Source organism: Camelina sativa, chromosome 2, assembly GCF_000633955.1.
Source record: "Camelina sativa cultivar DH55 chromosome 2, Cs, whole genome shotgun sequence".
Lineage (NCBI taxonomy): Eukaryota > Viridiplantae > Streptophyta > Magnoliopsida > Brassicales > Brassicaceae > Camelina > Camelina sativa.
In genome coordinates, this window is record NC_025686.1 from 14,093,060 (window position 1) to 14,117,116 (window position 24,057).

Here is a 24,057-nt window from a genome sequence, read left to right on the forward strand (position 1 = left end):
GTAAGCTTATTCTGAAATGCTGTACTAGCATGACGACTACCAGCAGGAGGATATGTCAGCACCCAATCATCCGCAGCAGCCATAGCTGCAGTGTTTTCTTCAATTCGCTTAAGATTTGCCTCCAATGCCTGTTCCACGATAGGCTTAAAGTGCTTTAGAAGCACTGGGCAGAGGGACAAACCACGCGCTTCCAACAAGGAACAATGCCCAAGAGCTATCTGTGCACATTCTGCGGCAGCTCTTAGCCCTCCCGCTGCTGCAGAAGAAGCTAATGCATGCCTTTTAACAAGAAGGGAAAACGCCTCTGTTTGCTTGGTAGCCCAAGTCACGAGCTCAGAACTATATGCTGGCTCTTTCCCAAAGATTCCCAACGAGTCACTAGAAGCTTGAGAGATAGCTGAGAACACAAGCTGAGAAAGTGCAGCAGTGTAGGCCCCTCCATATGAGGTGCTAGATGGACGAAGACTTTGCATGTTGTACTGATATCTCTGGAAATGGGCATCAAGAAGCACAGTATGGGCTCGAGGACCATCCCCAAGCCTTTTAAGAGCGGCTATTGCTGACCGAAGTTCCCCGCCTCTAGTTGAAGGTTGACAAGCAGCTCTGGCAAGTTGGTCAGCCAATTTTTGCTTGCGTTCAGAAATAGCAAACTGAAGAGACGAAAGCACAGAAGGGCCCAAAGTTTGCTTTTCGTTTGCTTGAGATACCAAAATTTCTCCCTCATCAAAAGCTGCCAGAGCTTCGTCTACCCTTCTTTCAGCTAATAAAGCATCAAGGTGGTCAGGAAATTCCGCAGCCCATTTCTCCAAATCAGAGAGGTCATTGTCCTCAAAATTCAATAAACCATTTGCAAGAGATTCATCAGAAACTTTATCATCGTCAATCTTAACTCCATCTGCTAAGCCATGAATTAAAGTGGCCTGAGTGGAGAGAAGATTTCTGATAGATGATAGCTCCCCTTCCAGATCTGATATCTCTTTTGATGTGCTGCACAGAAGAGAATTTTAATGCTCAAATTAACAAATTGCTAAGGAAAAAGAAGTCATAAGCAAAATGCACATGCACCATAACCCATACGAAATGAAATAACGTTTGCAAAGTAGAGCTCTTTGATCACATCATCTTCAAAGAAAGTAACCAAGCATTAAAAACAGTCAGGATATCATCTAACCGTATAAAGGCCGGATAATTAGCATAAACACTTCGCCGCATTTCTTCAGCAGAAGCTCTCTTCAAATCCAATAGATAAGAACATAATTGTTTTATATCCTGCAAGACAAACAGATATATGTTGTTCATCATCCCAACATAACTGAGAAACAAAAAAGGTTCCAGCTACGTAATATTAATGTCTATGTAAACCAAATCACAACTACTCATTTAGTAGTAAACTAGACAAGGTTCACACCATCACAGAAAGGGACTAAACAGACGAGACACCCTTTATGCGCTACACAGTGATCAAATTGTTTGATAACTGAAACAGTAGACGAGCACAGCAGATTCTGTCTTTGATAGAAGACATATTCATTCATTTGTGTGTATCCACATAAGCTACACATACTCTATTACACTGAACATCATTTAAAACTCAAAAAGAGTTATAAATTAGCTACTAGACTAATCAGCATCTACTTAAGAGTTGCAATTTTAACATGATCATAGTTCGCAAACTGCCTTCAAATTCCCAACAGATCATAAGTACATCCATACAATACAAAAGAGTATATAACATTGATCATCATCTTCTCGAGCTATAACACAATCTGCTACCTAATATCCATTCTACTTTACCATTCCCTAAAGCTACAACCAAACGCAACAAAGCAAGAATACTGGGACATAAAAATTCTCACTATTGATAACAACAAATCAACGAGAATAAAAACACGAAATGATAAAATCAAAAAGGGGAAAACAAAAAAAACCTTCTCGTTGATAGAACATTTGGATTGCACATAAGCATCAGCATCGAACTTATCAGACTTGAACAAACTCAAGCCTTCCTCGACTCTCACACCATTTTCCTTCGTCGGTGTAGCTTTTGATCTGGCCGTCTTCGCCGCCATCGTTATTACCCTTTGCTCTCTTCTCACAGAAGAAAACCTAAAATCTCACAGATCAGCAATACAAGCTCAGTGATGCCGTAATTAAAGAACAGATCTGAGGAAACGGCGCGTCGGAGCGAGCAGAGGATTTAATAAAAGATAGAGAGATAGTGGCGGTGGGTGGGTAGAAGATGATGATCGAGTTGGCAAACCAGAGCGATTTAGCCAACGACGGAAGCTTTTTGGCTTTTTCGTCTGCTTAACACATTTTAGAATTTTCTCTGTATTGATAATTAATTAAAATAATAAATTAATTAAAAAAAAATGCTCTGTGACTAATTAAAGCGACGTCGTTTTACATTGCCGGAAAAAGATAAAAAAATAGAGAGAGTAGTAATATGAATCTGAGCAAAAACCCCAGTGGAGAAGTTGAATCATTCATCGAGACACAGAGAGAGATGTTTTGTAGCTTATCCATTTCCAGATTTGTCTCGAGGAAGACAATAACATCATCATCATCTCTTCTCTCTCGCAATTTCAGATTCCTTCTCTCCTTCGATTCACTCCCTCACATCCCTCTTCTACGCCCTTCTTCCAACACCCTAATCCCTTCCTCATCCTTCTCTCGCCGTATTTGGGACTCTTGCAGCGGCGGTGGTGGTGGTGGAGATGATTATGACCATATCAGGAGTGACGTCAATTGTCCTCGTTGCTCTGCTCAGATGCACGTCATCTTCTCGAATCGTCCGTTGTCTCTGACAGCTAGAGAACCAGGGATCTATCAAGCTGTTAATTACTGTTCTCAATGCAGAACCGCTTTTTACTTCAGACCATTCAAGCTTTCTCCTTTGCAAGGGAGCTTTATTGAACTAGGGAAGGTTAAAGGGACTGATGATGACCATGATGATGGTGATGATGGTGATCAGAAATCTTTCCCTAGGAATTGGAAAATTCAAGGTCTTAGAAGCGATGAAGATGGTGAGGAGGATAAGGATGATGATGAGGATGGAACTAAAGAAAAGCAATCTGTGATTAAGCTTCCAACGCCTAAGGAAATTTGTCAAGGGCTTGATGAGTTTGTCATTGGCCAAGAAAAGGCTAAGAAGGTTTGGTTCGGTTAGGGATTCTTGTTTCTTGTTTACATATCTTTCCTTTTCTTGATTCTTGTTTACATATCTTTCTTATTTTCTTCTGCAGGTGCTTTCTGTGGCTGTTTATAATCATTACAAACGAATATATCATGCGTCTCGGAAGAAAGGGTTTGTCTTCCATACTCTTTATCATTCTGATACATTATATGGGTGACAAGAAAGCTAGATTATTTTGGTCGTTTTTTTTAAATCCAGGTCTGCTTCGGAGTCAGGTAACCTTGATATGGAGGATGATAGTATCGATCATGTGGAGTTGGATAAGAGCAATGTGTTGTTGCTTGGCCCTACTGGTTCAGGTGCATATTGTTACTTGCCATTATGTTCATGAAAAGAGTATTTAGAGCTACAGTTTAGTATGATAATGATCTTGGCCTTTATGCGTCTTTCTTGATTATAAGAACAGGAAAGACCTTACTGGCAAAAACTTTAGCGCGTATTGTCAATGTACCATTCGCCATTGCTGATGCGACTTCACTAACTCAGGCAAGTTATATCACTGATCCCTTAAAGATTTGGATAATCGAAAATGATAACTAGTTAGTTACCCTGAACGTTAGTATGTTATACATCAGGGAAGCTTTATCCCACATTTGGAAAAACGTTCTGAATGATGAAGTGATATTTTTCTGGCTTTTTAGAGATATCCCCACACAAGTCTTTCTCTTAGCATAACTAAACTACTCATCTTGTCCAGGCAGGTTATGTTGGTGAAGATGTGGAATCAATATTGTACAAATTATATGTGGTATGGTTTGCTATCACTTTATATTATGTCTCTGGTTTTACCATAGCTTTATACCTTCTTTTGGAATATAATAATCTTAACAACTGCTTATTAGCAACCTCTTTATTTTGTTACTGTAGGAAGCTGGGTGCAATGTAGAAGAAGCTCAGAGGGGAATTGTGTACATTGATGAAGTTGATAAGATGACTATGAAGGTCTGAGTTTTCTTCACTCTTTTCATTTTGATTCTGAATTGGTTGTTACTCAGTACTTACCAACCTATTTTTGTCTGTCAGTCTCATAGCTCAAATGGTGGTAGAGATGTCTCTGGAGAAGGTGTCCAACAGTCATTGCTAAAATTACTGGAAGGAACTGTAAGCTTTTCCTACTTCAAATCTTTTATTTTTCCAAACTGATATAGATGTAAATTGTTGACAGAAACGACTAGGAATACTCTGTGCCTTGATAGTATTATCTAATCTGAGAGAAAACAATATAGTGAGCGAATCACATCATAACATTTGCCATTCTAGGTAATCAGCTTCTGTTCAATAACTAAATTTGCAGGTAGTCAGTGTCCCGATTCCCGAGAAAGGATTACGGAGAGATCCTCGAGGAGATAGCATTCAGGTAAATGCGAGAAAAGTCTCCTGCTTCAAGCTTTCTTGTGTGCATTTGACAATGCACTATTGTGCCACAGTCGGGCAAAATACTCCGGTTCTTGAAAAAGCTGAACCTTTTGGTGGAAAATCAAATATGCAGATGGATACAAAAGACATCCTTTTTATTTGTGGTGGAGCGTTTATTGATCTGGAGAAAACTGTTTCCGAAAGGTAATATTTCTCTTGTTTTATAAATTCAGCAAAGTTTTCAGTGTTATCTTTGTCGCTGTGTACTATAGGGCTTGAATGCCATAAATTTATCTCTTGACCAGGCAACATGACGCCTCTATTGGTTTTGGTGCTTCCGTTCGTACAAATATGAATACTTCTGGGTTCAGTAGTGCTGCAGTAACATCCTCCTTGTTGGAATCTGTAAGAAATACATTCTTATATGGCTCATCAGATTGTATGCTACTCTTTCATGTATATATGATTGTCAAATTGACATAACTTGTTCATTTTCTGATAAAAGAGCATTTATAAGTATTGTTAATTTGGCTGTAGTTACAAAGTGAAGATCTTGTTGCGTATGGTCTCATTCCTGAGTTCGTTGGAAGGTTACCCATCTTAGTGAGCTTATCTGCATTAAATGAAGATCAGCTTGTACAGGTAACTTTTCTACTTGTTTGCTAGTCGTTACTGTACTTACGGAATGGTTTTCAAACATCGATTTCTCATATAATTTTCCATAGGGTGCAAATAAGAAAAAGATATAAAGTTTTGTATAGAACTCTCTTATTACTGTTTTTTTTTGTCCCACTCCAGTAAGTGGGTAATGGATTTCTTTTAACACTCTTTCTTTCAGGTAGCTTTCTCTGTTACAAGTTATAACTTTTTCTGGTTCCTTAATCCTTATGCAGGTTCTCACAGAGCCTAAGAGTGCATTGGGTAAACAGTACAAGAAATTGTTTCGCATGAACAATGTAACTCTTTTTTACCTCTCAAAGTTTACTATACATATGCCTCTTCCCTCTGCTATTATATAACCCCTCTTGGCTGTGTGAATTATGCTTTAGGTCCAACTGCACTTTACCGAAGGCGCAACGAGGCTAATCGCGAGAAAGGCTATGTCGAAGAACACTGGTGCACGAGGATTACGGTCTATACTGGAAAGTATCCTCACCGAAGCAATGTATGAGGTAGGAATGCATCCTCATTGTCCTTGATACTTCAGCGTAGATAATCTATTGGAAGTTCACTGCACGTACTACAAATGCCTTGCTTTTAAATCTTAAATTTGAATCGTAAACAGGTACCAGATAGCATGACGGGAGGATCACAAAGTATAAAGGCGGTTCTGGTGGATGAAGAGGCTGTTGGTTTAGTTGGAACCCAAGGATGTGGTGCCAAAATTCTTAAAGGAGATGATGTGTCGCAACATTTTGGTGAAGAAACAGAATCAAAGGTAAGTACTGAATAGTGCAACATATCACATATGACACACCATATAAGGTAATTTTTGTGAAGCTTCACAAATTGTTTGATGTTATAGGAAAACAGAAATGAGGATGAAGCTAAGAGAGCTCTGAGCTTGTAGCCGAGCTGATGATATGAGAGGTGTGAGTATTGTTAGATATATAGTGCATGAATGATCTCAGTCGGCAAAGCTTAGTAGTTTCAGTGTTCAGATTCATTAACAAAGAGATAAAAGAGTAAACAGTATAAGATAAGCGGAGAGCACTCTCAATTGTGCTAGTTGGATAAGTTGTGAATAAAATGTGTGAGCCTGTGAGTGTGAGGAATGCACTCTATATTGTACGAGCTTAGATGAATTGTAAGAACTAAGATGCTATTATACAGTATCTATTTTGTTACTTTAATACCAGTGGCCATAGGACCACTTTCTTAAGTTCCATTACGACGGGACTAACCAAACCAAAAGTGATATAGAAGATTATGGATTTATATGAGACGATTCTAACCATTTTATCCAACGTAACTCTCTCGTACCCTTTCAGTTCTACTTCTATGTACAGAACACATGTCCAGGCTGAGTAATAAAAATATCTTAACCCATGAGATGATTAGTAAAATCGGTCTGTTTTTATCTTTAACAATTAATCTTCTTAATGATTCAGCCCCATCCGTATTGTGAAAAATGAGGAAGAAAATATGCATAATTTTATCACATACAGGACAAAACTGGAGGACGTACACTAAACCACCTCCATAACCAAAGTAGAATGAGATTTCAGAGAAACTTAAACATCAACATCATCAGCATCATTCTATAAATTGGAATCAAAGGAGTTGCGGGTACAGACGTTCAGGCCACTTGGGATAAGCACGCTTGTATAAGTTCATGCACACTATGTCATGTTGCTGAACCACTCCATTGAATATGCATTTCATCGCCCCTGCACAGTTCACATATATAAGAAATTTTCAAAAAACAAGATTCCAGCGTTTAACCTCTCCTAATAATATTCCCTTACCATGAGTACCCACTGGCTCCTTAACGCGACCACGACGCCCGCATTTTGACCACACTTCCACAGGCTGCACACACAAAGATTGTTCCATAACGCTTTAGAATGTATGAACTTATATATAAGAAGTTTCAATCCATCGATTCTATTCCCTCTCACCTTGAACCATTTCACATCTTCTGGGTTGTGGAACATATATCTGACTGAAGCTTTCATTTTGGATACTCTCTGAGGATACCTGAACCAAACCATATTTTGAACAGCTTAGAATTACAGCAATCTTTTCACAGCAATTTTTTTATATCTCCTTAGTTCCATGTCAGAACACTAGTATATGTGATCGTACTTGGAAAGAGGAAGGTGATAACTTACCCAGTTAATATTATCTTCTTTAAAATTATTTTGTTGGGTTCAACGCTTTTCAAGGAACCAAGGGCAGCAACGGCAGGAGCACCCGACCCTTCAGAAATCTTCAGAACTACCAAAGGAAGTGGTGGGAAAGATATTGGGCCGTAAATAGAAGCCAACGAGAAACCCCCCGGATGCAGGAATCTTTCCATCTTATGCTTGTCCGAGCTAAAATTGTCGGTTGAAAATACCGGCCTGGAAATTTCCCCCAGAACAATATTATGAAAGATTGCAAAGACTGAAAAGCTACTGCACCAGAAAAAGTAGAAAAAATTTTGTTACCTTGCAATGAATTGACGGAAACCAACATGAAACACAAGCTCTTCTTTTGTTTTAATAGGAGCTTCGTAACCATCATACTTCTTCACGCTGCAAAGCATAGACAAAGGTGATGAGAAGATAGCTGGGAACCCAAGATCTCAACAAACAGATATCTAAAGAGGGATTACCTAAAATGCAGAACCGACATCTTGGATTCATGCTGCAAGAGCCCAAATCCTATAATGGGTTTCGTCGTGTTCACAAGCGGGGATAGTTTAGAGGCGGCACCAAGAGGCACTTCTTTAATATGCATCCGTACATATGACCCAGTTGGTACACAGTCATCTCTGTCTTCTTCTTCCATCTTCAGAGCTTGCTTGAGCACAAGCTTTTGAGTCCTGGCGACGTTATCAAAAGCAAATATTCTGGCATAGTCCTGAGGTAAAGACTCCTGCATATACCAACAAAAATAAAAATTAGCAACACTTTACNTGAATTGACGGAAACCAACATGAAACACAAGCTCTTCTTTTGTTTTAATAGGAGCTTCGTAACCATCATACTTCTTCACGCTGCAAAGCATAGACAAAGGTGATGAGAAGATAGCTGGGAACCCAAGATCTCAACAAACAGATATCTAAAGAGTGATTACCTAAAATGCAGAACCGACATCTTGGATTCATGCTGCAAGAGCCCAAATCCTATAATGGGTTTCGTCGTGTTCACAAGCGAGGATAGTTTAGAGGCGGCACCAAGAGGCACTTCTTTAATATGCATTCGTACATATGACCCAGTTGGTACACAGTCATCTCTGTCTTCTTCTTCCATCTTCAGGGCTTGCTTGAGCACAAGCTTTTGAGTCCTGGCGACGTTATCAAAAGCAAATATTCTAGCATAGTCCTGAGGTAAAGACTCCTGCATATGCCAACAGAAATAAAAATTAGCAACACTTTACAGTTTAATAAAAATAATGAACTTCACATCAAGATCAGTGTTATTACATTTGGATCCCACGTGGAGGTTCTGAAGGATTTGAGACCCCTGTACTTTGCAAAACGTCTTCTTGCAGGAACATCAATAGGAGTTTCTACTTCATCAGGAAATTCTGACAAAACATAACAGATCATTTTAATTTACTTTTTGCAATCGCAACGAGTAAAATACAGCGACAAAATCAATAAGCACATAAGAGATTCAGACAATCTACAAGGACTTAAAATATATATGTGCATATAATTAGAACTGATATAGCAAATAACTCCAGAGAGGGAATAAACACCAACCCTCGTCCTCAGCATGTGCCTCTTTGATTTTCTTGATTTCCTCCTTAATTTGTTCCTCTGTCAAGTCTTCATCGTCCTGTTAATGAGCAGATTGCCTTATAACTCTACCAAGATACTCAGATGATGATAAAATACTGTATCGTAAGACACAAAAGTAAGAGAGAAAATAGTTTACCATCATTTCAGAGTCGTTCTGAGTTGCACTATCAAAATCCCGCACATTCAGTGATTTTCCGTCATCCTCAAAGTCTTGGTCATACCTTCGTTCATGGTTGGAATCCTCTCCTCTATCCAAGACCATACCGTCATCATCGGACTCACCATCATTAGAATTCTCTTCATCTGTGTCATCCACAATCCAAGCAGCCTGAAAACCAAATCATAAAAACCAATATTAGAGGGGATTATATAATAACATTTCTTTTAGAGGAAATTGCACCAGAGGGAAGAATAGTTAAAATAAGGTTAAGAACATCAAGTGAAAAATATCCAGGAACCTGATATTCTGAAGTCCCTCGCGGCAAATTCCTCTTCTTTAGCTTCCCCTGTTTCTGATTTTTATCAGCCTCAGCCATTTCTTCCTCTGTTGGCCATGTCTACGCAATGGAAGAATTACGCAACAAGTGACTATCCAGAACAAATAACAACACAAGCCAGCTGCGAGCTTCTTTTGTAAGAGAACTAATCAGACTTACCTGTTCGCCTGCTAGAGGATCTGGAGTGTTTTCAACTATTAAAGGCTCTTGTTTTATGGGATCAGGAATCAGAGACTTCAATACCTGGTCAAATCAAACACAGGTACAAAAGAATAAACTGAATTGACAAAGGGAAGGCCTTGAAAATAGTATCATGAAAGCACAATAATTTCTCTACTGAGAAAGTAATCGTATCATGATATCTGACATGATTACAACAACCATATAAGCTGTTTGTCTATAGCTTTGTTTAAAGGATGTAGTTCTAGCACTAAAGTATCTTTTATAATATGAAAGTTTGTCAATATGTCAGATAAAATATCTTATATACCTCTTCATCATGTGAAACATCCAACTCCATGGTATTCTGATTTTTTCTTTCATTCAAGGGAAATGGATCCTTCAAGATTTCAATTTTTGAGAATTGAAAATCGCCAACGCCAGAAACGTGGACCTAATTAAAGAAAAATAAATAAATAAAGGAGGGATAATAGAGAGTAGAATGGCTTGATGAGAACAGAATAGATTGATTACCAGCTGATTTACAGAAAGTTTGCGAGCACGCAAGTAACCAGAGAGAAGTAGAGTGCAATTTCCTGAGCTTTCATCATCCACCACCATCCCAACCTATGTGCACCATTCAAAGTTACAAAAAAATTCTAAGAAACCTTTTTCACATATTCAAAATAGATGTTCTGAATATAAGCATAAAGCAAACACCTTCTGAGCCACAACATATGGCCGTTGACTTCGCCAGTGAGGTACAGTAAGCCTTTGTGCCTTGAATAACCACATAAACTGCAAACATTCCCAGAAATATAGATTTTCAACTAATTAAGGACAGCAAAACAATTGAAAACAACTCAGTAAATTAATATAAGAAATCAGTCACGGAAATTTACCTTATGCAACTCATCTCTGGTATCTGCTGGATAAAACTTACAATCCTCAGGAAATTCAGAAGCAATTTGAGAGGCACACATCTTTTTCATCTCATTCTTCTTTTTCAAATCACTGGGTAAATCCTGCAATCATGCAAAACGACCATGAGAAGCTCAACTACAAGCAAAATTTGAGAGCTGGTGGCTATTAAAATATATAGCAGCAAGAACATACACGGATCAACACAGTGGTACTAGGTAGACCAATTGTTCTAAGCACAGAAAGACACTGACTTCCGAAAGAATCTATGAAGTTAGATTTATTCTCTTCCCATGGAGAGCTTGCAGATGCTACAAAAGCCATCAAATCAGCAACCTATTACAAGTAACAAAAAAAAAAAACAGTAAGCACCTATGACAAACTCTGGTCACAGAAAGAACCAAATGCAAACAATAAATCACATACCTTGGCCATTTCCATACATGTCAAAATATCTCCATGAGGCGCCTTTAACACCTGTGATATTTTTTATTCACAGCATTGAACCCACAAGGATTAGACTTCAGCAGTGGATGTATATACATATAAACCAATCTTAGTATACCAAAGACTTATCAGGAATAGAATACACATACAGTTGCTCTTAGCTTATACTCAGAAGATGCAACCGTTGAAGAAGCAATACCAGAACCATCAGAAGCTAGTAACTTTAAAACATCTTGACCAAGTGAATTCAACTCAACAGAAGCCGAGAGGGGAAACAAGACCTATCATCATTAGAAAACACACAAACATAAGGTTGATTGCCCAACAAAACACACAAAATAAACCCAGTAACAAATATGTAAACACTGACGATAACACGAGGAGCACTGTTTAATCCTCCTGATGCTCTCTTCTCTTTCAAAACTGCAGCCCTTTTCTGCTCTCTAAGCATCTTGCCACGCTGAACACGAGCAGCTTTAGCACCTTTAACAGAGCTACTATCCGATTTCCTAATCCTGCCGCCATCTGATTCCATAAAAAAAACGGATTAATTTTGAGAGAGTTGTTTCAGTATCTGAGGATTAAAAGAGACGGAAACGTTGGTTGAGGATACCTTGGTGTGATGTTTTGTGGAGTTTGCGAGAAGATTTAGAGGAGAATTTAGTCTTGTGAGCTTTGTTAACTTGAACTTGAGAGTGTACCATGGCTTCTTAGAGACAGTTGCGGGATTTGGAAGCTTGATAGTGTTCTGTATTCGGAATCGTGGGTTGTGATAAAATGACCCTAATGCATTCGATTCGACGGCTTATGCTTAAAAATCTGAGTTTTTAATAAACCCTAATGCTAAATGAAGAAGACGATCTCGTGTCATTACATGTGCACGTGCGGAAATTGTTTAAATGGGCCTTTATTAACTTAGCCCATTAAGGTGTTAGCCATTTATAGTTTTGTTTTTTTTTTTTTGCTGGCTATTGTTTTTAACGAGACCGTCCGGCTCCTCCCTCCTCCGTCTTCACTCTTCACGCTCTCTCATCAAATTCAAGACAAAAAAAAAGAAGTGGCGCTTCTGCATTTCAAATCCTAATTCATCTCTCGCTTCCTTTGACAACGGAACCTTAATTTTACGACGCAAACATGATTTTGAGAACTCCGCCGCCGAAAAGGCTCAAGTCCGACGCTGGAGGCAGCCCTATCTCCGCCAACGCCTCTGGTTCCGGCAATCAGCTAGTCATCTACGAAGATTCTCCTCTTCCTGCTCCTGCTCCGCTGCAAACTTCGAATGATCAGTCCGATCAACACCTTTGCACTTACCAATGTCGCCAAATGGTTATTTACTCGTATCTCTTCTCTAAGCCTCTATTGACATTTAATCTGACGAAGCTTAGCGAATCTGAGATTTTTTAAAAATTTTCCGACTTGTTTTAGGTTAAAGCTGATGTTCTAGATGCATTTAGCAAAGCGGAGAAGCAAGTTCAGGAATATCAGATTCAATTACAGACTCTAAATGCCAACTTCAGCGAAGCAGGTGAGAGGGTCTTCTTTCTGAATGTGTTAGTGAGTCTTTCTCTTTTTGCTTTTGCTGCTATTGGGAAAATATTTTGCTAACGAATTTGAATTTGTTGTTCTACTACAACAGATGCGGAGAGAAAGCAATTACGAGATAATTTATTATACTCAAAGCAAGAACTGGCTGCTGCTAAAGGGCGTGAAAAGATGCTTCAAGAGCAGCTCCTTACGGAGATCAACAATTCCCAAGAGCGGTATACCAAAGAACTTCAATCTTGCCATGAACTGGAGGTTGATTTGTTTACTATGGGCTAATTCTGTTTAACTTCCTTAAAATCTTTGTCATTGGTATCAATGTCATTATCGTTTTCCTCTTTTGACATCAGGTAAAACTTCAAAATGAAATGAACCTTCGAAAGAAAGCAGAGTCTTCTGCTGCAACAGCTGAAGAAAAAGCTAAACTTTTGGAGGATAAACTAACTCAGCTATCTGGAAGTGTTGACAGGGAGAAAAAACGTCTCAACAATGATATTGCCCAATTGGGTAAAGAAGCAAAGCTTTCTGTCTCTAGGATTGGTGCAGATGTAAGTACTAATTGTGAAACTTGATTTCTTTACTGAAGTTTTGTTTTTGGTTTCTCACGCAATCACCGTATTTGCACCTGTTTTCCTTTGCTTTTAGCTTGAAAGGATGCAATGTAGGGCACAAAACGCAGAGACGGAATCAAATCTTTTAAGATCACAGCTAGAGCATCTTAAACTCAAATTTGACGAGGTAAGCTATATGTGACTTGCATCTTAGAAGTAATAACGCTGATCATAAGGTATCATTTGTTTTGGGAATTGATTTTTCTGTCTCATCTGATTCTGATTTTGCAGTGTTTGCAAGAAAAGACTGAAGTAGACAAGTTGCTGTCGTCATTCACTTCACAGACAGCATCTTCTTCGGATAACAGTGTATTAATTAAACATCTTCAGGAGGAAGTTAAACGCTATGTAAGTTTTACCAGTTCTTAGTATACCCGAGTAATGATTTTACAAAATTGTTCCAGCATAAGATGCATCGGCTGTTGAAAATGAGTATGCAAGTGGTCAGAACATTGATTGTATCCTTCTGTTTTATTCATCAATAGAAGCTGTACGCGTTCTTTATTACCATGACCATTAGATCCTACGCTTTAGTACGTTACCTAACCCAGAATCCTATTTTTCTTTTGCTTACTCTGATAAGCAGCAAACCATGCTGAGAAATTATGCAAATTTCTAAACACTCATTTATACTTAAAAGAGTTTACTTTTCAAGCAATTTGAGGTACTGAAGTAAGAAGTTCTATTCATGTAATAGTTATGCACTCACATATTTTTCATCTTTTGAAGACATACCATTTATAGATTTTATTTCCACTTCTATGTTTTCCATGTAATGTCTATCTAGTTCTTGTCTTTCTTGTAGATTTTGATTCTTGATAATTATATCAGGAAGCAGAAGTGCAAGAAGCTAGAAAGTTAAAATCACGGCATGTAGATGCTGAGTTGTTGAAAGTGAAATTGCTAGAAGAAAATAGCCGTAGGGAGAGGGCAGAGTCAGAGTTATCAAAATTGCATGAATTGCAGCAAAGCATGGAGAATATGAACAATGAATTGTCCTCTTGGAAGTCATTGCTAAATGAAATTCCTGGTGTATCCTGTCCTGATGACATAGTTATGAAATTCTCTACGCTACAGAAGTAAGTACAGATTTTTTCACTAGAGTCTTCTTCTGATATTGTCTCGAATAATTATGCTTTCCATGAAAAAATCTATGTAGAAGACTGAGGTGGCTGTTATGGGGGACATTTTCCTGACTTTTCCTAGGTGAACTAGATAGTATATATCATAGACATTTGCAACACCACTTTTTCCAGATATAGCTTTATAATTACTGATATTCTAGCTTGCGAGTCTAGCAGGTCAAGTGTGGGCCTGTGAGCATCTAGAGTACTGATTTCTAGTTTACCAAGCACTCTGAGTTAACAACATGTATCAATGATACTTCCTAGTGATTTGTGTTTCTGTCTTTGAAGTGAGGTGGTTCAAAGCTCTTTGAAGATTGGGGAAGCAAGTACACGTTTTAAACAACTGGAGGTGGCTCTGGAGGCTACACAACTTGGCAGACAGAATGCTGAAACTGAGGCTGCATTAGCGAAAGAGAAATCTGAGGCTCTCAAAACAGATGTGAAGAGGATTGAAGTAATGGTAAGATTGAAAATTGTTCCTTGTGCTGTGGAAGGGGTCGCAAGTGCATTTTTATATCTTGCTGGCCTCTATTTAGGCCTCTTAAAGTTGAGTTTTGATTCTCAAAGCATAAAGGATAACATTTTTAATTGGTGGCACTCAAATGTTCATCATCTTATATTCAATATTCTTTTTTATTGATTGTTTACTTGGTTTCTCCAGGTATCACTGTCTTTGCTTGGATATATACTAACTTAGCTCTGTAATCTCATGTTGATTGTTGAGCTGTGCATTCATAAGTAGCTGATATAAGCAATGTAGTTACTAGTTAGAGACGATATTTCTAGGATAATATCCCAAGTATTTTTAGATGTTCACGTTGGGGAAATTCTCTTGCAAAGAAGATAACTTATTTAGTTATCGATTAGTACATATTTAGTTTCTCTACAAAATGTGGGGAAAGGCTGTCTGTTCCTAATGAGTGTATTCAATTGTTAGATTTGGTGCAATGGCCTCATATCGAACCATGAGTCTATCTCAAATCTATGATGAGCTGATTTATTGAAAATATAATCTCCTTTCAGGATAGTGATAACGTGTGTAGTCTACTGTTAGAATTTGTAGCAAACGTCCTTTTTTCTATACCATGAAACTATCACAATTCAAGGGTCTCACATTGCTAGTGACTCACTGAAGATAACTTATATAATTTTCTATCGTTTTGTTGCACTATTACTAACAGATTTTTAATTTTATAATAAAGCTCTCTTTGGTCACTGAGGAGAAAGAACAGTTGAAAGCTGTTGTTAATGAATTAAGGAAGTCAACCAGTGAAAGATCTGTGCCTGGGGCAGGGGCCACAGATGGAACCCTTATTCAGGTTCTGGAATAACAGTGTTCTTATTTTGAAGAATTTACTTCTTTTCTGTTGGAAGCCTAAGGCTTACTTAGTTTGCTTATATTTACAGGAGTTTGAATCTTCTCTTGCAAAGAAGGAGAACTATCTAAAGGATTTGGAGAATGATCTAAGTCAACTGAAGGATGTCAATAATCGCCTACGTAGTGAAATAGAACTTCTAAATGAGAAACTAGTCGATGAAGCAAGGAGGAATAAGTCGCTGGAAAGGGACAGTGATCGTCTTCGTTCCGAGATTTCTTTACTGGAGTCAAAGGTACAGACGTCAGATATGTGTGCTTGCAAAAGAAGATTGCCAAAGAAAAAAATTGCTTATGGAACTTTTATCTACCATGGTCGAAATGAATTTATGAGCTTTTACGGGTGAATGGTGAATTTAGTGTCCTGCATCTTATGTTGACTTAGGTATCATGACATGTTTTATATTGTAAAAGCAACAGATGTACTATTTAGGACCCTTAACTTCTACCAAAAGTTCGGTTGAAATAGTAACATCTATTTTGTTTCCTTTTTAATTCGCAGCTGGGTCATGGTGATTATTCTGCTGCAAATACAAGGGTTTTGCGCATGGTGAATACTCTTGGTGTTGAAAATGAGGCAAAACAAACAATAGAGGCTTTACAGGCTGAGTTGCAGAAGGCAAAAGAAAGACTTCAAGCTGTTGAAGAATTGAAGAACCAGTCTGGTAAATTTCTAATTGTCAACCTTTTCCTATTTTTGATACTGGGGTTGCCACACGTCTACCATTTAATTTCACACTCATCATATAACTCAATACAAGCTGGAGAAGCGTCCTTAATTTCTCTGGGAAACTAGTCTGCATCATAATTTGTGGTTCTTGAGATATAATAGGGAGGCCAAAAATCTTGCTGTTGGCCTGACTCAAGAAAGCTAGAGAAGAAACATTTTAGTATTTCAAAATTGTTATTACATCGTAAGCTTTTCTGACAAGATATTTCCATAAATATTCAGGAGATGCTGGGAAGCTAGTTGACTCTCATATAACTGGAAAGATTTCTCAACTAAAAGAGCAAATTGCTACGCTTGAAAAACGTGAAGAGAGGTGTGTTGTTGATTTTGATTTGTTTAACACTCTTTGCGGCTATGCCCTTGCTTTCTCATTCTGAACCATGTGCGTCTTTGTAACAGGTACAAAACTGTTTTCGCTGATAGAATTTCCGTGTTTAGAAGAGCTTGTTGTGAGCTTTTTGGGTATAAGGTATGTCACTTGCTCATATCGTAGCACAGCACTTAAATGTCTTTCTTTGTCGTATTTTTTTTAACTGATAATGTTGACTATCAAGTTCTAAAATGTAATGGTCAATACTTTGTGATGAACTGGGGTTTATATGTTGCAAAAAGGCGTTCAGCTTTACTGTGTTTAGTTGCCTAACCTTCCATTATTTGTGTAGATAGATGACTATAAATTCTTGTTCATCTATAGTACTTGTAACCTTGTGAATTCCTTTTGAATACTCTGGCAGATTGTAATGGATGAACATCAGCGTCCCAATGGAATCCCAGTGACTCGGTTTACTCTCCAGTCTATATATGCTCAAAGTGATGATGAAAAACTTGAGTTTGAATACGAGTCAGGAAACACCAGTATTCTAGTAAGTGATTCTTGTAACATATAGAGCTTTGACATGTTGCATTTGAAGCTGTTATCTCAGTTAATTAACTGATACTGATTTAATTCCTTCAGAACAATGGGTATGCCTCTCAGGGTGAGATAGCGAAGCAGGTAAAGTGCAGACATATTTTTTTTTCCTTGGTAACTACGGTATGTTCTTAGTTTAGAGTACAATCTCATTCTGTGTGTGTGTTACTTGCAGATAGAAATATTCATAAGGAAGTTTAACTCGATTCCAGCTTTTACAGCCAATTTAACGATGGAATCATTCAACCGCCGCACACTATATTGAGAGCAGTGAATCCTTATTCCCAACCCGGTTTTTGTATATTTCTTAAGCCTGCTGAATAGAAAACATGAATATCAAAAGCCGCAGCTTAGAACTCAGAGTCAGCACAGGACATCTTTTATCTATCTCTGGTTCGCTATGTCTGCGAGAATTGTGGTGTCATTAATTCTATTTTGGTATGAAAGTAACTGGTTTGGATTTACATAAAAAGAACGTAAGAGTATATCAGTGCTCCAGATGAATGCATTATATATGCTCCCTTTCACTTTTGAGTTTAATGAAGTTAAGTAAGTTAGGCTTTTATTTAAGTTAAGTTAGGCTTTTATTGCTTTAAGTGAAGATTAAGCAGAGAGATTTGTATGAAACCAAGAACTTAAAACGCCAATAATATCTAGGCACCTACAGATACAGAAGATTAGAGCAAAATTGATATGGGTTTATTACGCAAATGCACTTCTTTTTTATTTTTGTTTTGAATAAATATTTGGTTTCGACTTGAAAAAAAAAAAACAAAAAACTCGTATCAACCAATTCACCTCATGACACAATCATCCTTCCCCTGCTTTCCAATAATCATTCTCAACGAATAATTGAAATAAACTAATTGCCGAAGTGACATTTTGGTCATCTGGGCTTTAACTTATTGATATTCACATGTTATTACATCGTCGATCTTTAGAAAACTCTTAAGGACTTGTTTCTCCATTCCTTTGTATACCTGAAACAAAAAACTAAAGTGCATTAGATTGATAAACAAATATAGAACCAAATGCAGGCAACAAGAAAAGAGTTGAAGACTAAAGGGCTAACCGTATTCACTTGAGGGGATCAATGTGAGGGTAGAGTCCCAGGACATGTTCCGGCATGAAATCATGCCTTGTCAGAATTCCAACAATAGGCGGTCTCTGCGATACAAAAAACATTTTCGTTAGAACCATAAACAAGTCGAGCAAGAAAGAGGGTGAGATGAGAGAGAGAGAGAGAGAGACTGACCCCTGGTGTTTTGGGCACCACACACAAGTGGCGAAGGCCAAGTTGTCGGAAAAGAATAGCTGCTTTAGCTAGAGACAGAGTCTCAAGCACAGTGTAAGGAGATGTGTTGGTGATGGGATGGAGATCAACATACATCTCCATCTCCTCATCACTAAGATCCAAATCTTCAATCTTGAGCCCTTTACCTAATCCTGCTTTGCCAAAGTCACGGGCTTTGCAACTTCTAAGAATTTGGGAACCATAAGTTGTTCTCTGCTTCGAAAATCTCTTCCCTTGGAGAAGGACAAGGAGATGGGATCTCAAGGCAATCCCACATAACTCATAATCTTCTGTGAAAGGTGGCTCATCAATTACAGGGAAACCATTATGCCTTGTCATCTTTAAAGCCTGCCATATCACCCCGACCTTTTCAACTCTCGAAAAGGATATCAAAGATCCAGAAACTACGTCCTTTGCAACCAGATTACGCATGTACGGTTCCGCATGGTCTTCCATGTATGGCAGTCCTTTCATTGTTACAATCTGGTCGTAGACCCCTTTGTTGAAACAATCTGCAACCGTTTTTGAGATTAGGAGTACAAGCATGACCAATGGCAGCATCAGGAGATTATTTGTAAGCTCAAGCAGTATGACACAGAGAGAGACCGTCATTCTCATCGTGCCTCCAAGGAAGGAAGCAGCTCCAAGCAGAGAAAACAGACCTACATCAAGCTGAGATAGTGGACCCAGCAGTCTACCAACTAGTCGTCCATAAGAGGCTCCAGCAAGAATGACAGGAATGAAAAGTCCAGAGGGTATGGCTATGCCGTATGTTATGATGCCAAGGAAGTATACTGCAACAAAGAATATGGCAAGGGTGGAGATATGGAATTCATTTTCAGTTCTGGATGTGAAAAGATTGCGGATTGCATCATCATTGGTGTTGAGAAGTAGGGAGGAAAGGTCATTGTAATGGTTTGGAGGACACTGGAAACTCTTATAGATGCTGGATCGACCTACACTTGGGCACTTTCCTTCCCCTATGCCAATAGGACATGGGGTACACTGTGTAAGCCATGGGAGACCAAATGCGCAACACGAGCTCAAAACAGAAACTGCCATAACAAGCATAATTTTAAATCTCGGACCTCTCCTGCAAGTTTATGAAAAGAACAAATTAATAGGGAGTAGTCAGAAAATGAAGTTATGAAAGAGTTAACTCGGTAAGAAGTGACATACTCGTTTATTAAGCTATATGTGCGGAGGACTTTGTCCACAAGGTAGTTATAAAGGCTTCCAAGCACCCCACCAACAACTCCAAGGAATACTACTGCTAGCAAATCTGGAGTGCTATAAAGCACTGTTCCCGAGTTTACGTCAAACATGATGAGACCTCCTTTCCCAAACAGTCCACATCTTCCAGATCGACAGAGCTCAATCAAACTTCGTAATACCACTGCTACAACTGCGGTAGTGAAGAAAGTCCTCCAAAGAAGGGAATTCCTCCACCTAACAAGTTTAACAAAGTGAGACATAAATTTTTCCAAGTTTGATATAGGCAAATAGTCTACACTATCACCTAGAGTTTCTCGCTTACTAACTGCCATCTGCATATAACAGTCATGTTGCATGAATTATGATTTAAACTAGACAAACATGGTGATCTTTTTGCACTTTATTTAGACTTCTTCTGTATGGAGAGAAGCTTACTCTGTCCTAGTTTTGAAATGTTCGTTTAGTGCATTATAATCAGTTCTAACAACCTAATAGATCTAACTTCAGAGTCTTCCCACTACAATATGACCTCATCTGCATAAGGTATCACTCCTAAATTATAAGAAGTTAGATAGAAACAGAAAATCACCATGAAGCAGCTTCTTCAAGAGCGAAAAGCACACCCCCAACTGGAGCACGGAAGGCAGCTGCGACACCAGCAGCAGCCCCGCAAGTGATCAGGTCTCTTCTGTCTCTATCGTTTTTGAAGAATCTGAGCCACTTCCAAGTCAGCCGGTACTTTCTAGAACCTCCTTGTCCAAGTAAATTAGCTATGCAAGCACCAGTATGCACCATAGGCCCTTCCTTTCCAACAACGAACCCGGCAGCAACTCCAAATATAGAGCCAAAGATCTGCCAATACAATAAATTTCATATTAGAAAAAGGTTTACAGAGAATACGTCATAACATAATATTCTCTAACCCACAAACAAATGCTTAAAATTCAAAAGGACCTACAAAGATGCATGGAAAGATGTTTTAGGATCCTACCTTAACAAAGAGGGTGCTCGGAGCTAATATTGAGTAAGCATCTATACCATTGAGATATGCTTTAACCTCAGGTATACCAGATCCTGCTGCCGCCGGAGCAATATAAGCACAGAGTGAAGCAGCAGCAGTTGCCAAAATCAAGTTACAGCCAGCAAATGCAAAAAATGCCTGAAAGTATCTGCAGTTTTAGAGAATGATTCGGCTGTCAAACATCATTCTGAGCCTCCAACTTCACATAGTATATTAATCCAGGCATATATTGCTATGACTATGATTCTTAATTCTAATAGCTGTATTAAGAATTTAGATATAAAAACACAGCATAAACTGAATTCAAACAGAATAGTAGATAAAGTTAAACCATGCCTTAGAAGCAGAGAGATGAACAATGAAAGGTGCAGACTTACTTTTCCTTGAGCATGAGATTGCCGGTAAGCAAGAGCTTGAATCCAGCTATATTCTCAACAGCAAGGTTATTCAAAAAGCCAACAACCCCAGTGGCTAAACCAATAAGAAAAGCAAGCGCCCATTTGAGAAACGTATACTGAAGTATCTCAATCTTCTTCCTAGACCTCCAGTCTTGCTTGAAAAAATCATTCTCGAAGATCCTGACAAATAAGCTTACACAAGTCAACACCCTGATATATAATGTAACATAAGTACAGCAATAAGAGAGACACAAAGAACAAAAAGAAAAAAGTCAGTTCTGTCTGAAAATAAGATATCATCTTAAAAAGCCCCAAAAAGCATTGCACTTTCGTCAAAGACTATGTTAGAGCCAGGTGAGATTTGGCACAGTGGCAATGATGACACAGAAGCTAAAAGTTTCCCTCCCATCTCAAAAAGCTTCAATTTTTATGACTATTGATGAATAAAATGATAAAAAAAAAAAGTACATGGGACCCAAAAACGTTAGATAATCCAAAAAAATCTTAGCTCCATTCCTTGATTCTTTTTTCTATTACTACCAAACAAATAGGACAAGACACTGAATCTTCATAGACTCATAACATAAAAGCAAAACACAAATTTGAGATGATGTTTTATAATCTAATCGACAACATTTCTGAATATTAAAATCTAATTCCCAAAATTAAGAAACTTTATCCAGCTAACAAATAAAAAAAAGTGAAATTTTTAGAGTTCTGTGGAGGAGAAGAAAAAGAGGGAACACAGACTCGTAATCAAGGCTTTCGATGGGACAAGAATTAGCTCCGACAATAGCAATCTGAGAAGTAGTGTTCTTCCGATTCCTAGCGAGAAGAGGCTGTCGAAACCCGACAGATCCATCATCGAGAATCCCAGATATCTTCCTCTCGAAACTATGACCTCCTTCGATCTCTATATCATGATGATGATGCTCTTCGCTCCGATCACCATCCATCGATTTTGATTTGTCCTCCTCCCAAGATCTTGTTTCTATTTTTATTTTTAGAAAAGAATAAAACTTTTTTGATTCCCGATCAGACAGACACAAAGCCTCATATATAAACTTTTGAGAGAAGCTGTTTTAATTGGATTCAGGGGCACGAGAATCCTGGAATCAAAAGACCTCTCGCGCTCAAGCAGATGTTAAATAAAAAAAGTTTATTTTTTTAATCTTTTTTTTTTTTTTCTGGGGGAGGTGGTGGTAGAGTTATGAATGATGATGAGATTGAGAGAGGGGGTCAGGAGTTTTGATTTTTTTTTTTAATATGCTTCTCCTAATTTAGGCATAAACAAAAACTCTCTTTCTTCGTAAGGGATTTTATAAGGTAACTTATAGATATTTTTCTCTAAATTTTTAAAAAAGTCAAAAAAAAAAATTGTAAACCGAATATTAAATTAGAAAATAATTCTAAGATTGGTTGTCCAAACTAGAGGGGAAGAGTTTACTAATGAAGTTTCAGAAGATAAAGATTGCGAAAAAGGAGCAAGGCAGTCCGTCCGAACATTTGAAGACCGCAGGATCCGTGAAAGCATGAAAGACGGAAAAGAGAATCGAAGTAAGCAGAATTCATCCAACAGGTTAGAGAAAGCGGGCCATTCACCAGGAGATTGCATCAACGCCACTAATTCTGCACAATCCGTCTCGAAGTTCTGACAATCAACACCCGCCGCCAGAAGGGATTCCATCGCCTAAATCAACGTCTAATTCTAACAATGTGTTATGATATATAATCATCGCCCAAAAGTCAATAATTTTCCGTTATGATATATTTTAATTTTTTTTTTTTAAACCAGCGACTAATTCTAACAATGTGTGTGATACCAAATTATCAATATCATATATATAATATTGCAAAGTTTTTTTATTCTAACATAATTACAAAATAATATATTTTGAAATCTTACTTTCTCAGTTCTCAAATTTTAGTTCTAATCTTAATTTTGAGTTTCTAATGTAAATTACCAATATTTTGAAAATCCTAATTTGCGTATATTTATCGAGAAATTCCTTTAAATACTACTAAAAAAGTTTTTTCCAAAAATATCACATTTTAGTTTTTTTTTCCAAAAATACCATAAAAGTTTTTTTTCCAAAATTACCGCAATCACAAAAAATTGATTTTTAAGGATATAGAATTTTTTTTTTTAGGTTTGGGTTGACACATTTAGTTTTAGGGTATAGCTTTTAGGGGTAGAGTTTAGTATTTAGAATTTATGAATTAGTTTTTAGTATTAGAAGTTTAATTCAATCATGTCTTTAGAAAAAATTATATTTTAGTGGTATTTTTAGAAAAAAAAACTAAATTTTGATATTTTTGCAATAAAAACCTATTTTAGTGGTATTTATGATAATTGGTAGGTCAAAATAGATATATGTATTGTTAAGATTTTAAATGATTTTTAGATATAATACGATGTCAATTATATCTATAATCTATCTTTTGCTTCCCAATAAAAATCGGGATTTCCAACAAGCAAGCTACCTGGAACCGATGTAGACGTTGTCCAATTAGAAACCACTGTCTCTGTCTGTTTGTGAGATTCGTTTCTTGAGAAAAAAAAACATTCATCAATGCTTCAGCCTTCAGTACATTATATAGTTCTTTAGACGGTGGCCTGAACAGTAAAATGATTGTGAGGTCACTATGTGTAAATTGATTGATCCCCTTATCCTTGCTTCCAATGATCCTTTTTCGCTATTTTTTTTTTAATTTCTTATTGTTCTTCTAGACTAATTAATAAGTGTATTACATTCCTTTAATCTTGGATTCTAGCCTTGACATGCTTCACCAATTTGCTACCGA

The 24,057-nt window shown here is 37.7% G+C and overlaps 5 protein-coding genes across 7 annotated transcripts in view; 2 read left to right on the top strand and 3 right to left on the bottom strand.

Moving 5' to 3' along the window:
* The window catches only part of LOC104724411 (exocyst complex component EXO84B), an 11,397-nt gene extending 9,078 nt beyond the window's left edge, over positions 1-2,319 (bottom strand). The window contains exons 1-3 of one of the 2 annotated variants that reach the window (XM_019235156.1): positions 1,929-2,319; positions 1,172-1,269; positions 294-987 (exon numbers count right to left, since the gene is read on the bottom strand). In XM_019235156.1, coding sequence (XP_019090701.1) covers positions 294-987; positions 1,172-1,269; positions 1,929-2,069 — 933 coding nt within the window. In that variant the 5' untranslated portion in view covers positions 2,070-2,319. Of the gene's footprint in view, positions 1-247; positions 988-1,171; positions 1,270-1,928 lie in introns of both variants that reach the window. The other variant, XM_019235158.1, reaches the window with a different exon arrangement.
* LOC104724419 (CLP protease regulatory subunit CLPX2, mitochondrial) lies at positions 2,447-6,440 on the top strand. The gene is made up of 15 exons (XM_010442910.2): positions 2,447-3,154; positions 3,246-3,307; positions 3,395-3,495; positions 3,603-3,682; positions 3,894-3,944; positions 4,064-4,138; positions 4,220-4,297; positions 4,491-4,553; positions 4,686-4,756; positions 4,858-4,957; positions 5,090-5,194; positions 5,446-5,508; positions 5,602-5,724; positions 5,838-5,990; positions 6,078-6,440. Exons 1-15 carry the CDS (start codon positions 2,447-2,449, stop codon positions 6,120-6,122), a joined length of 1,878 nt encoding a protein of 625 aa, XP_010441212.1. The 3' UTR covers positions 6,123-6,440.
* On the bottom strand, positions 6,607-11,862 carry LOC104724431 (pre-rRNA-processing protein TSR1 homolog). Of its 2 annotated transcripts, none has more exons than XM_010442924.2 (20): positions 11,643-11,862; positions 11,400-11,554; positions 11,179-11,310; positions 11,009-11,059; positions 10,778-10,918; positions 10,564-10,686; positions 10,382-10,459; positions 10,196-10,288; positions 9,993-10,115; positions 9,662-9,745; positions 9,464-9,562; positions 9,142-9,333; positions 8,967-9,042; positions 8,685-8,788; positions 7,872-8,134; positions 7,705-7,791; positions 7,387-7,617; positions 7,174-7,252; positions 7,021-7,084; positions 6,607-6,942 (listed from the first exon to the last, which is right to left on the bottom strand). In XM_010442924.2, the coding sequence occupies exons 1-20, from the start codon at positions 11,731-11,733 to the stop codon at positions 6,827-6,829; spliced, it is 2,382 nt and encodes a 793-aa protein (XP_010441226.1). In that variant the 5' UTR covers positions 11,734-11,862; the 3' UTR covers positions 6,607-6,826. The 2 variants fall into 2 exon arrangements, with proteins under 2 accessions (XP_010441226.1, XP_010441233.1); XM_010442931.2 differs by lacking the exon at positions 7,872-8,134 and adding an exon at positions 8,336-8,598.
* On the top strand, positions 12,000-17,851 carry LOC104724448 (mitotic spindle checkpoint protein MAD1-like). The gene is made up of 16 exons (XM_010442938.1): positions 12,000-12,355; positions 12,455-12,554; positions 12,666-12,826; positions 12,922-13,119; positions 13,217-13,309; positions 13,414-13,530; positions 14,014-14,261; positions 14,598-14,769; positions 15,512-15,628; positions 15,717-15,920; positions 16,187-16,349; positions 16,637-16,727; positions 16,814-16,883; positions 17,149-17,277; positions 17,370-17,408; positions 17,500-17,851. Exons 1-16 carry the CDS (start codon positions 12,164-12,166, stop codon positions 17,587-17,589), a joined length of 2,184 nt encoding a protein of 727 aa, XP_010441240.1. The 5' UTR covers positions 12,000-12,163; the 3' UTR covers positions 17,590-17,851.
* LOC104724456 (chloride channel protein CLC-c-like) lies at positions 18,095-22,544 on the bottom strand. Its single transcript, XM_010442947.2, has 8 exons — positions 22,003-22,544; positions 21,232-21,432; positions 20,825-21,002; positions 20,423-20,685; positions 19,798-20,067; positions 18,580-19,711; positions 18,397-18,491; positions 18,095-18,304 (listed from the first exon to the last, which is right to left on the bottom strand). The coding sequence occupies exons 1-7, from the start codon at positions 22,206-22,208 to the stop codon at positions 18,402-18,404; spliced, it is 2,340 nt and encodes a 779-aa protein (XP_010441249.1). The 5' UTR covers positions 22,209-22,544; the 3' UTR covers positions 18,095-18,304; positions 18,397-18,401.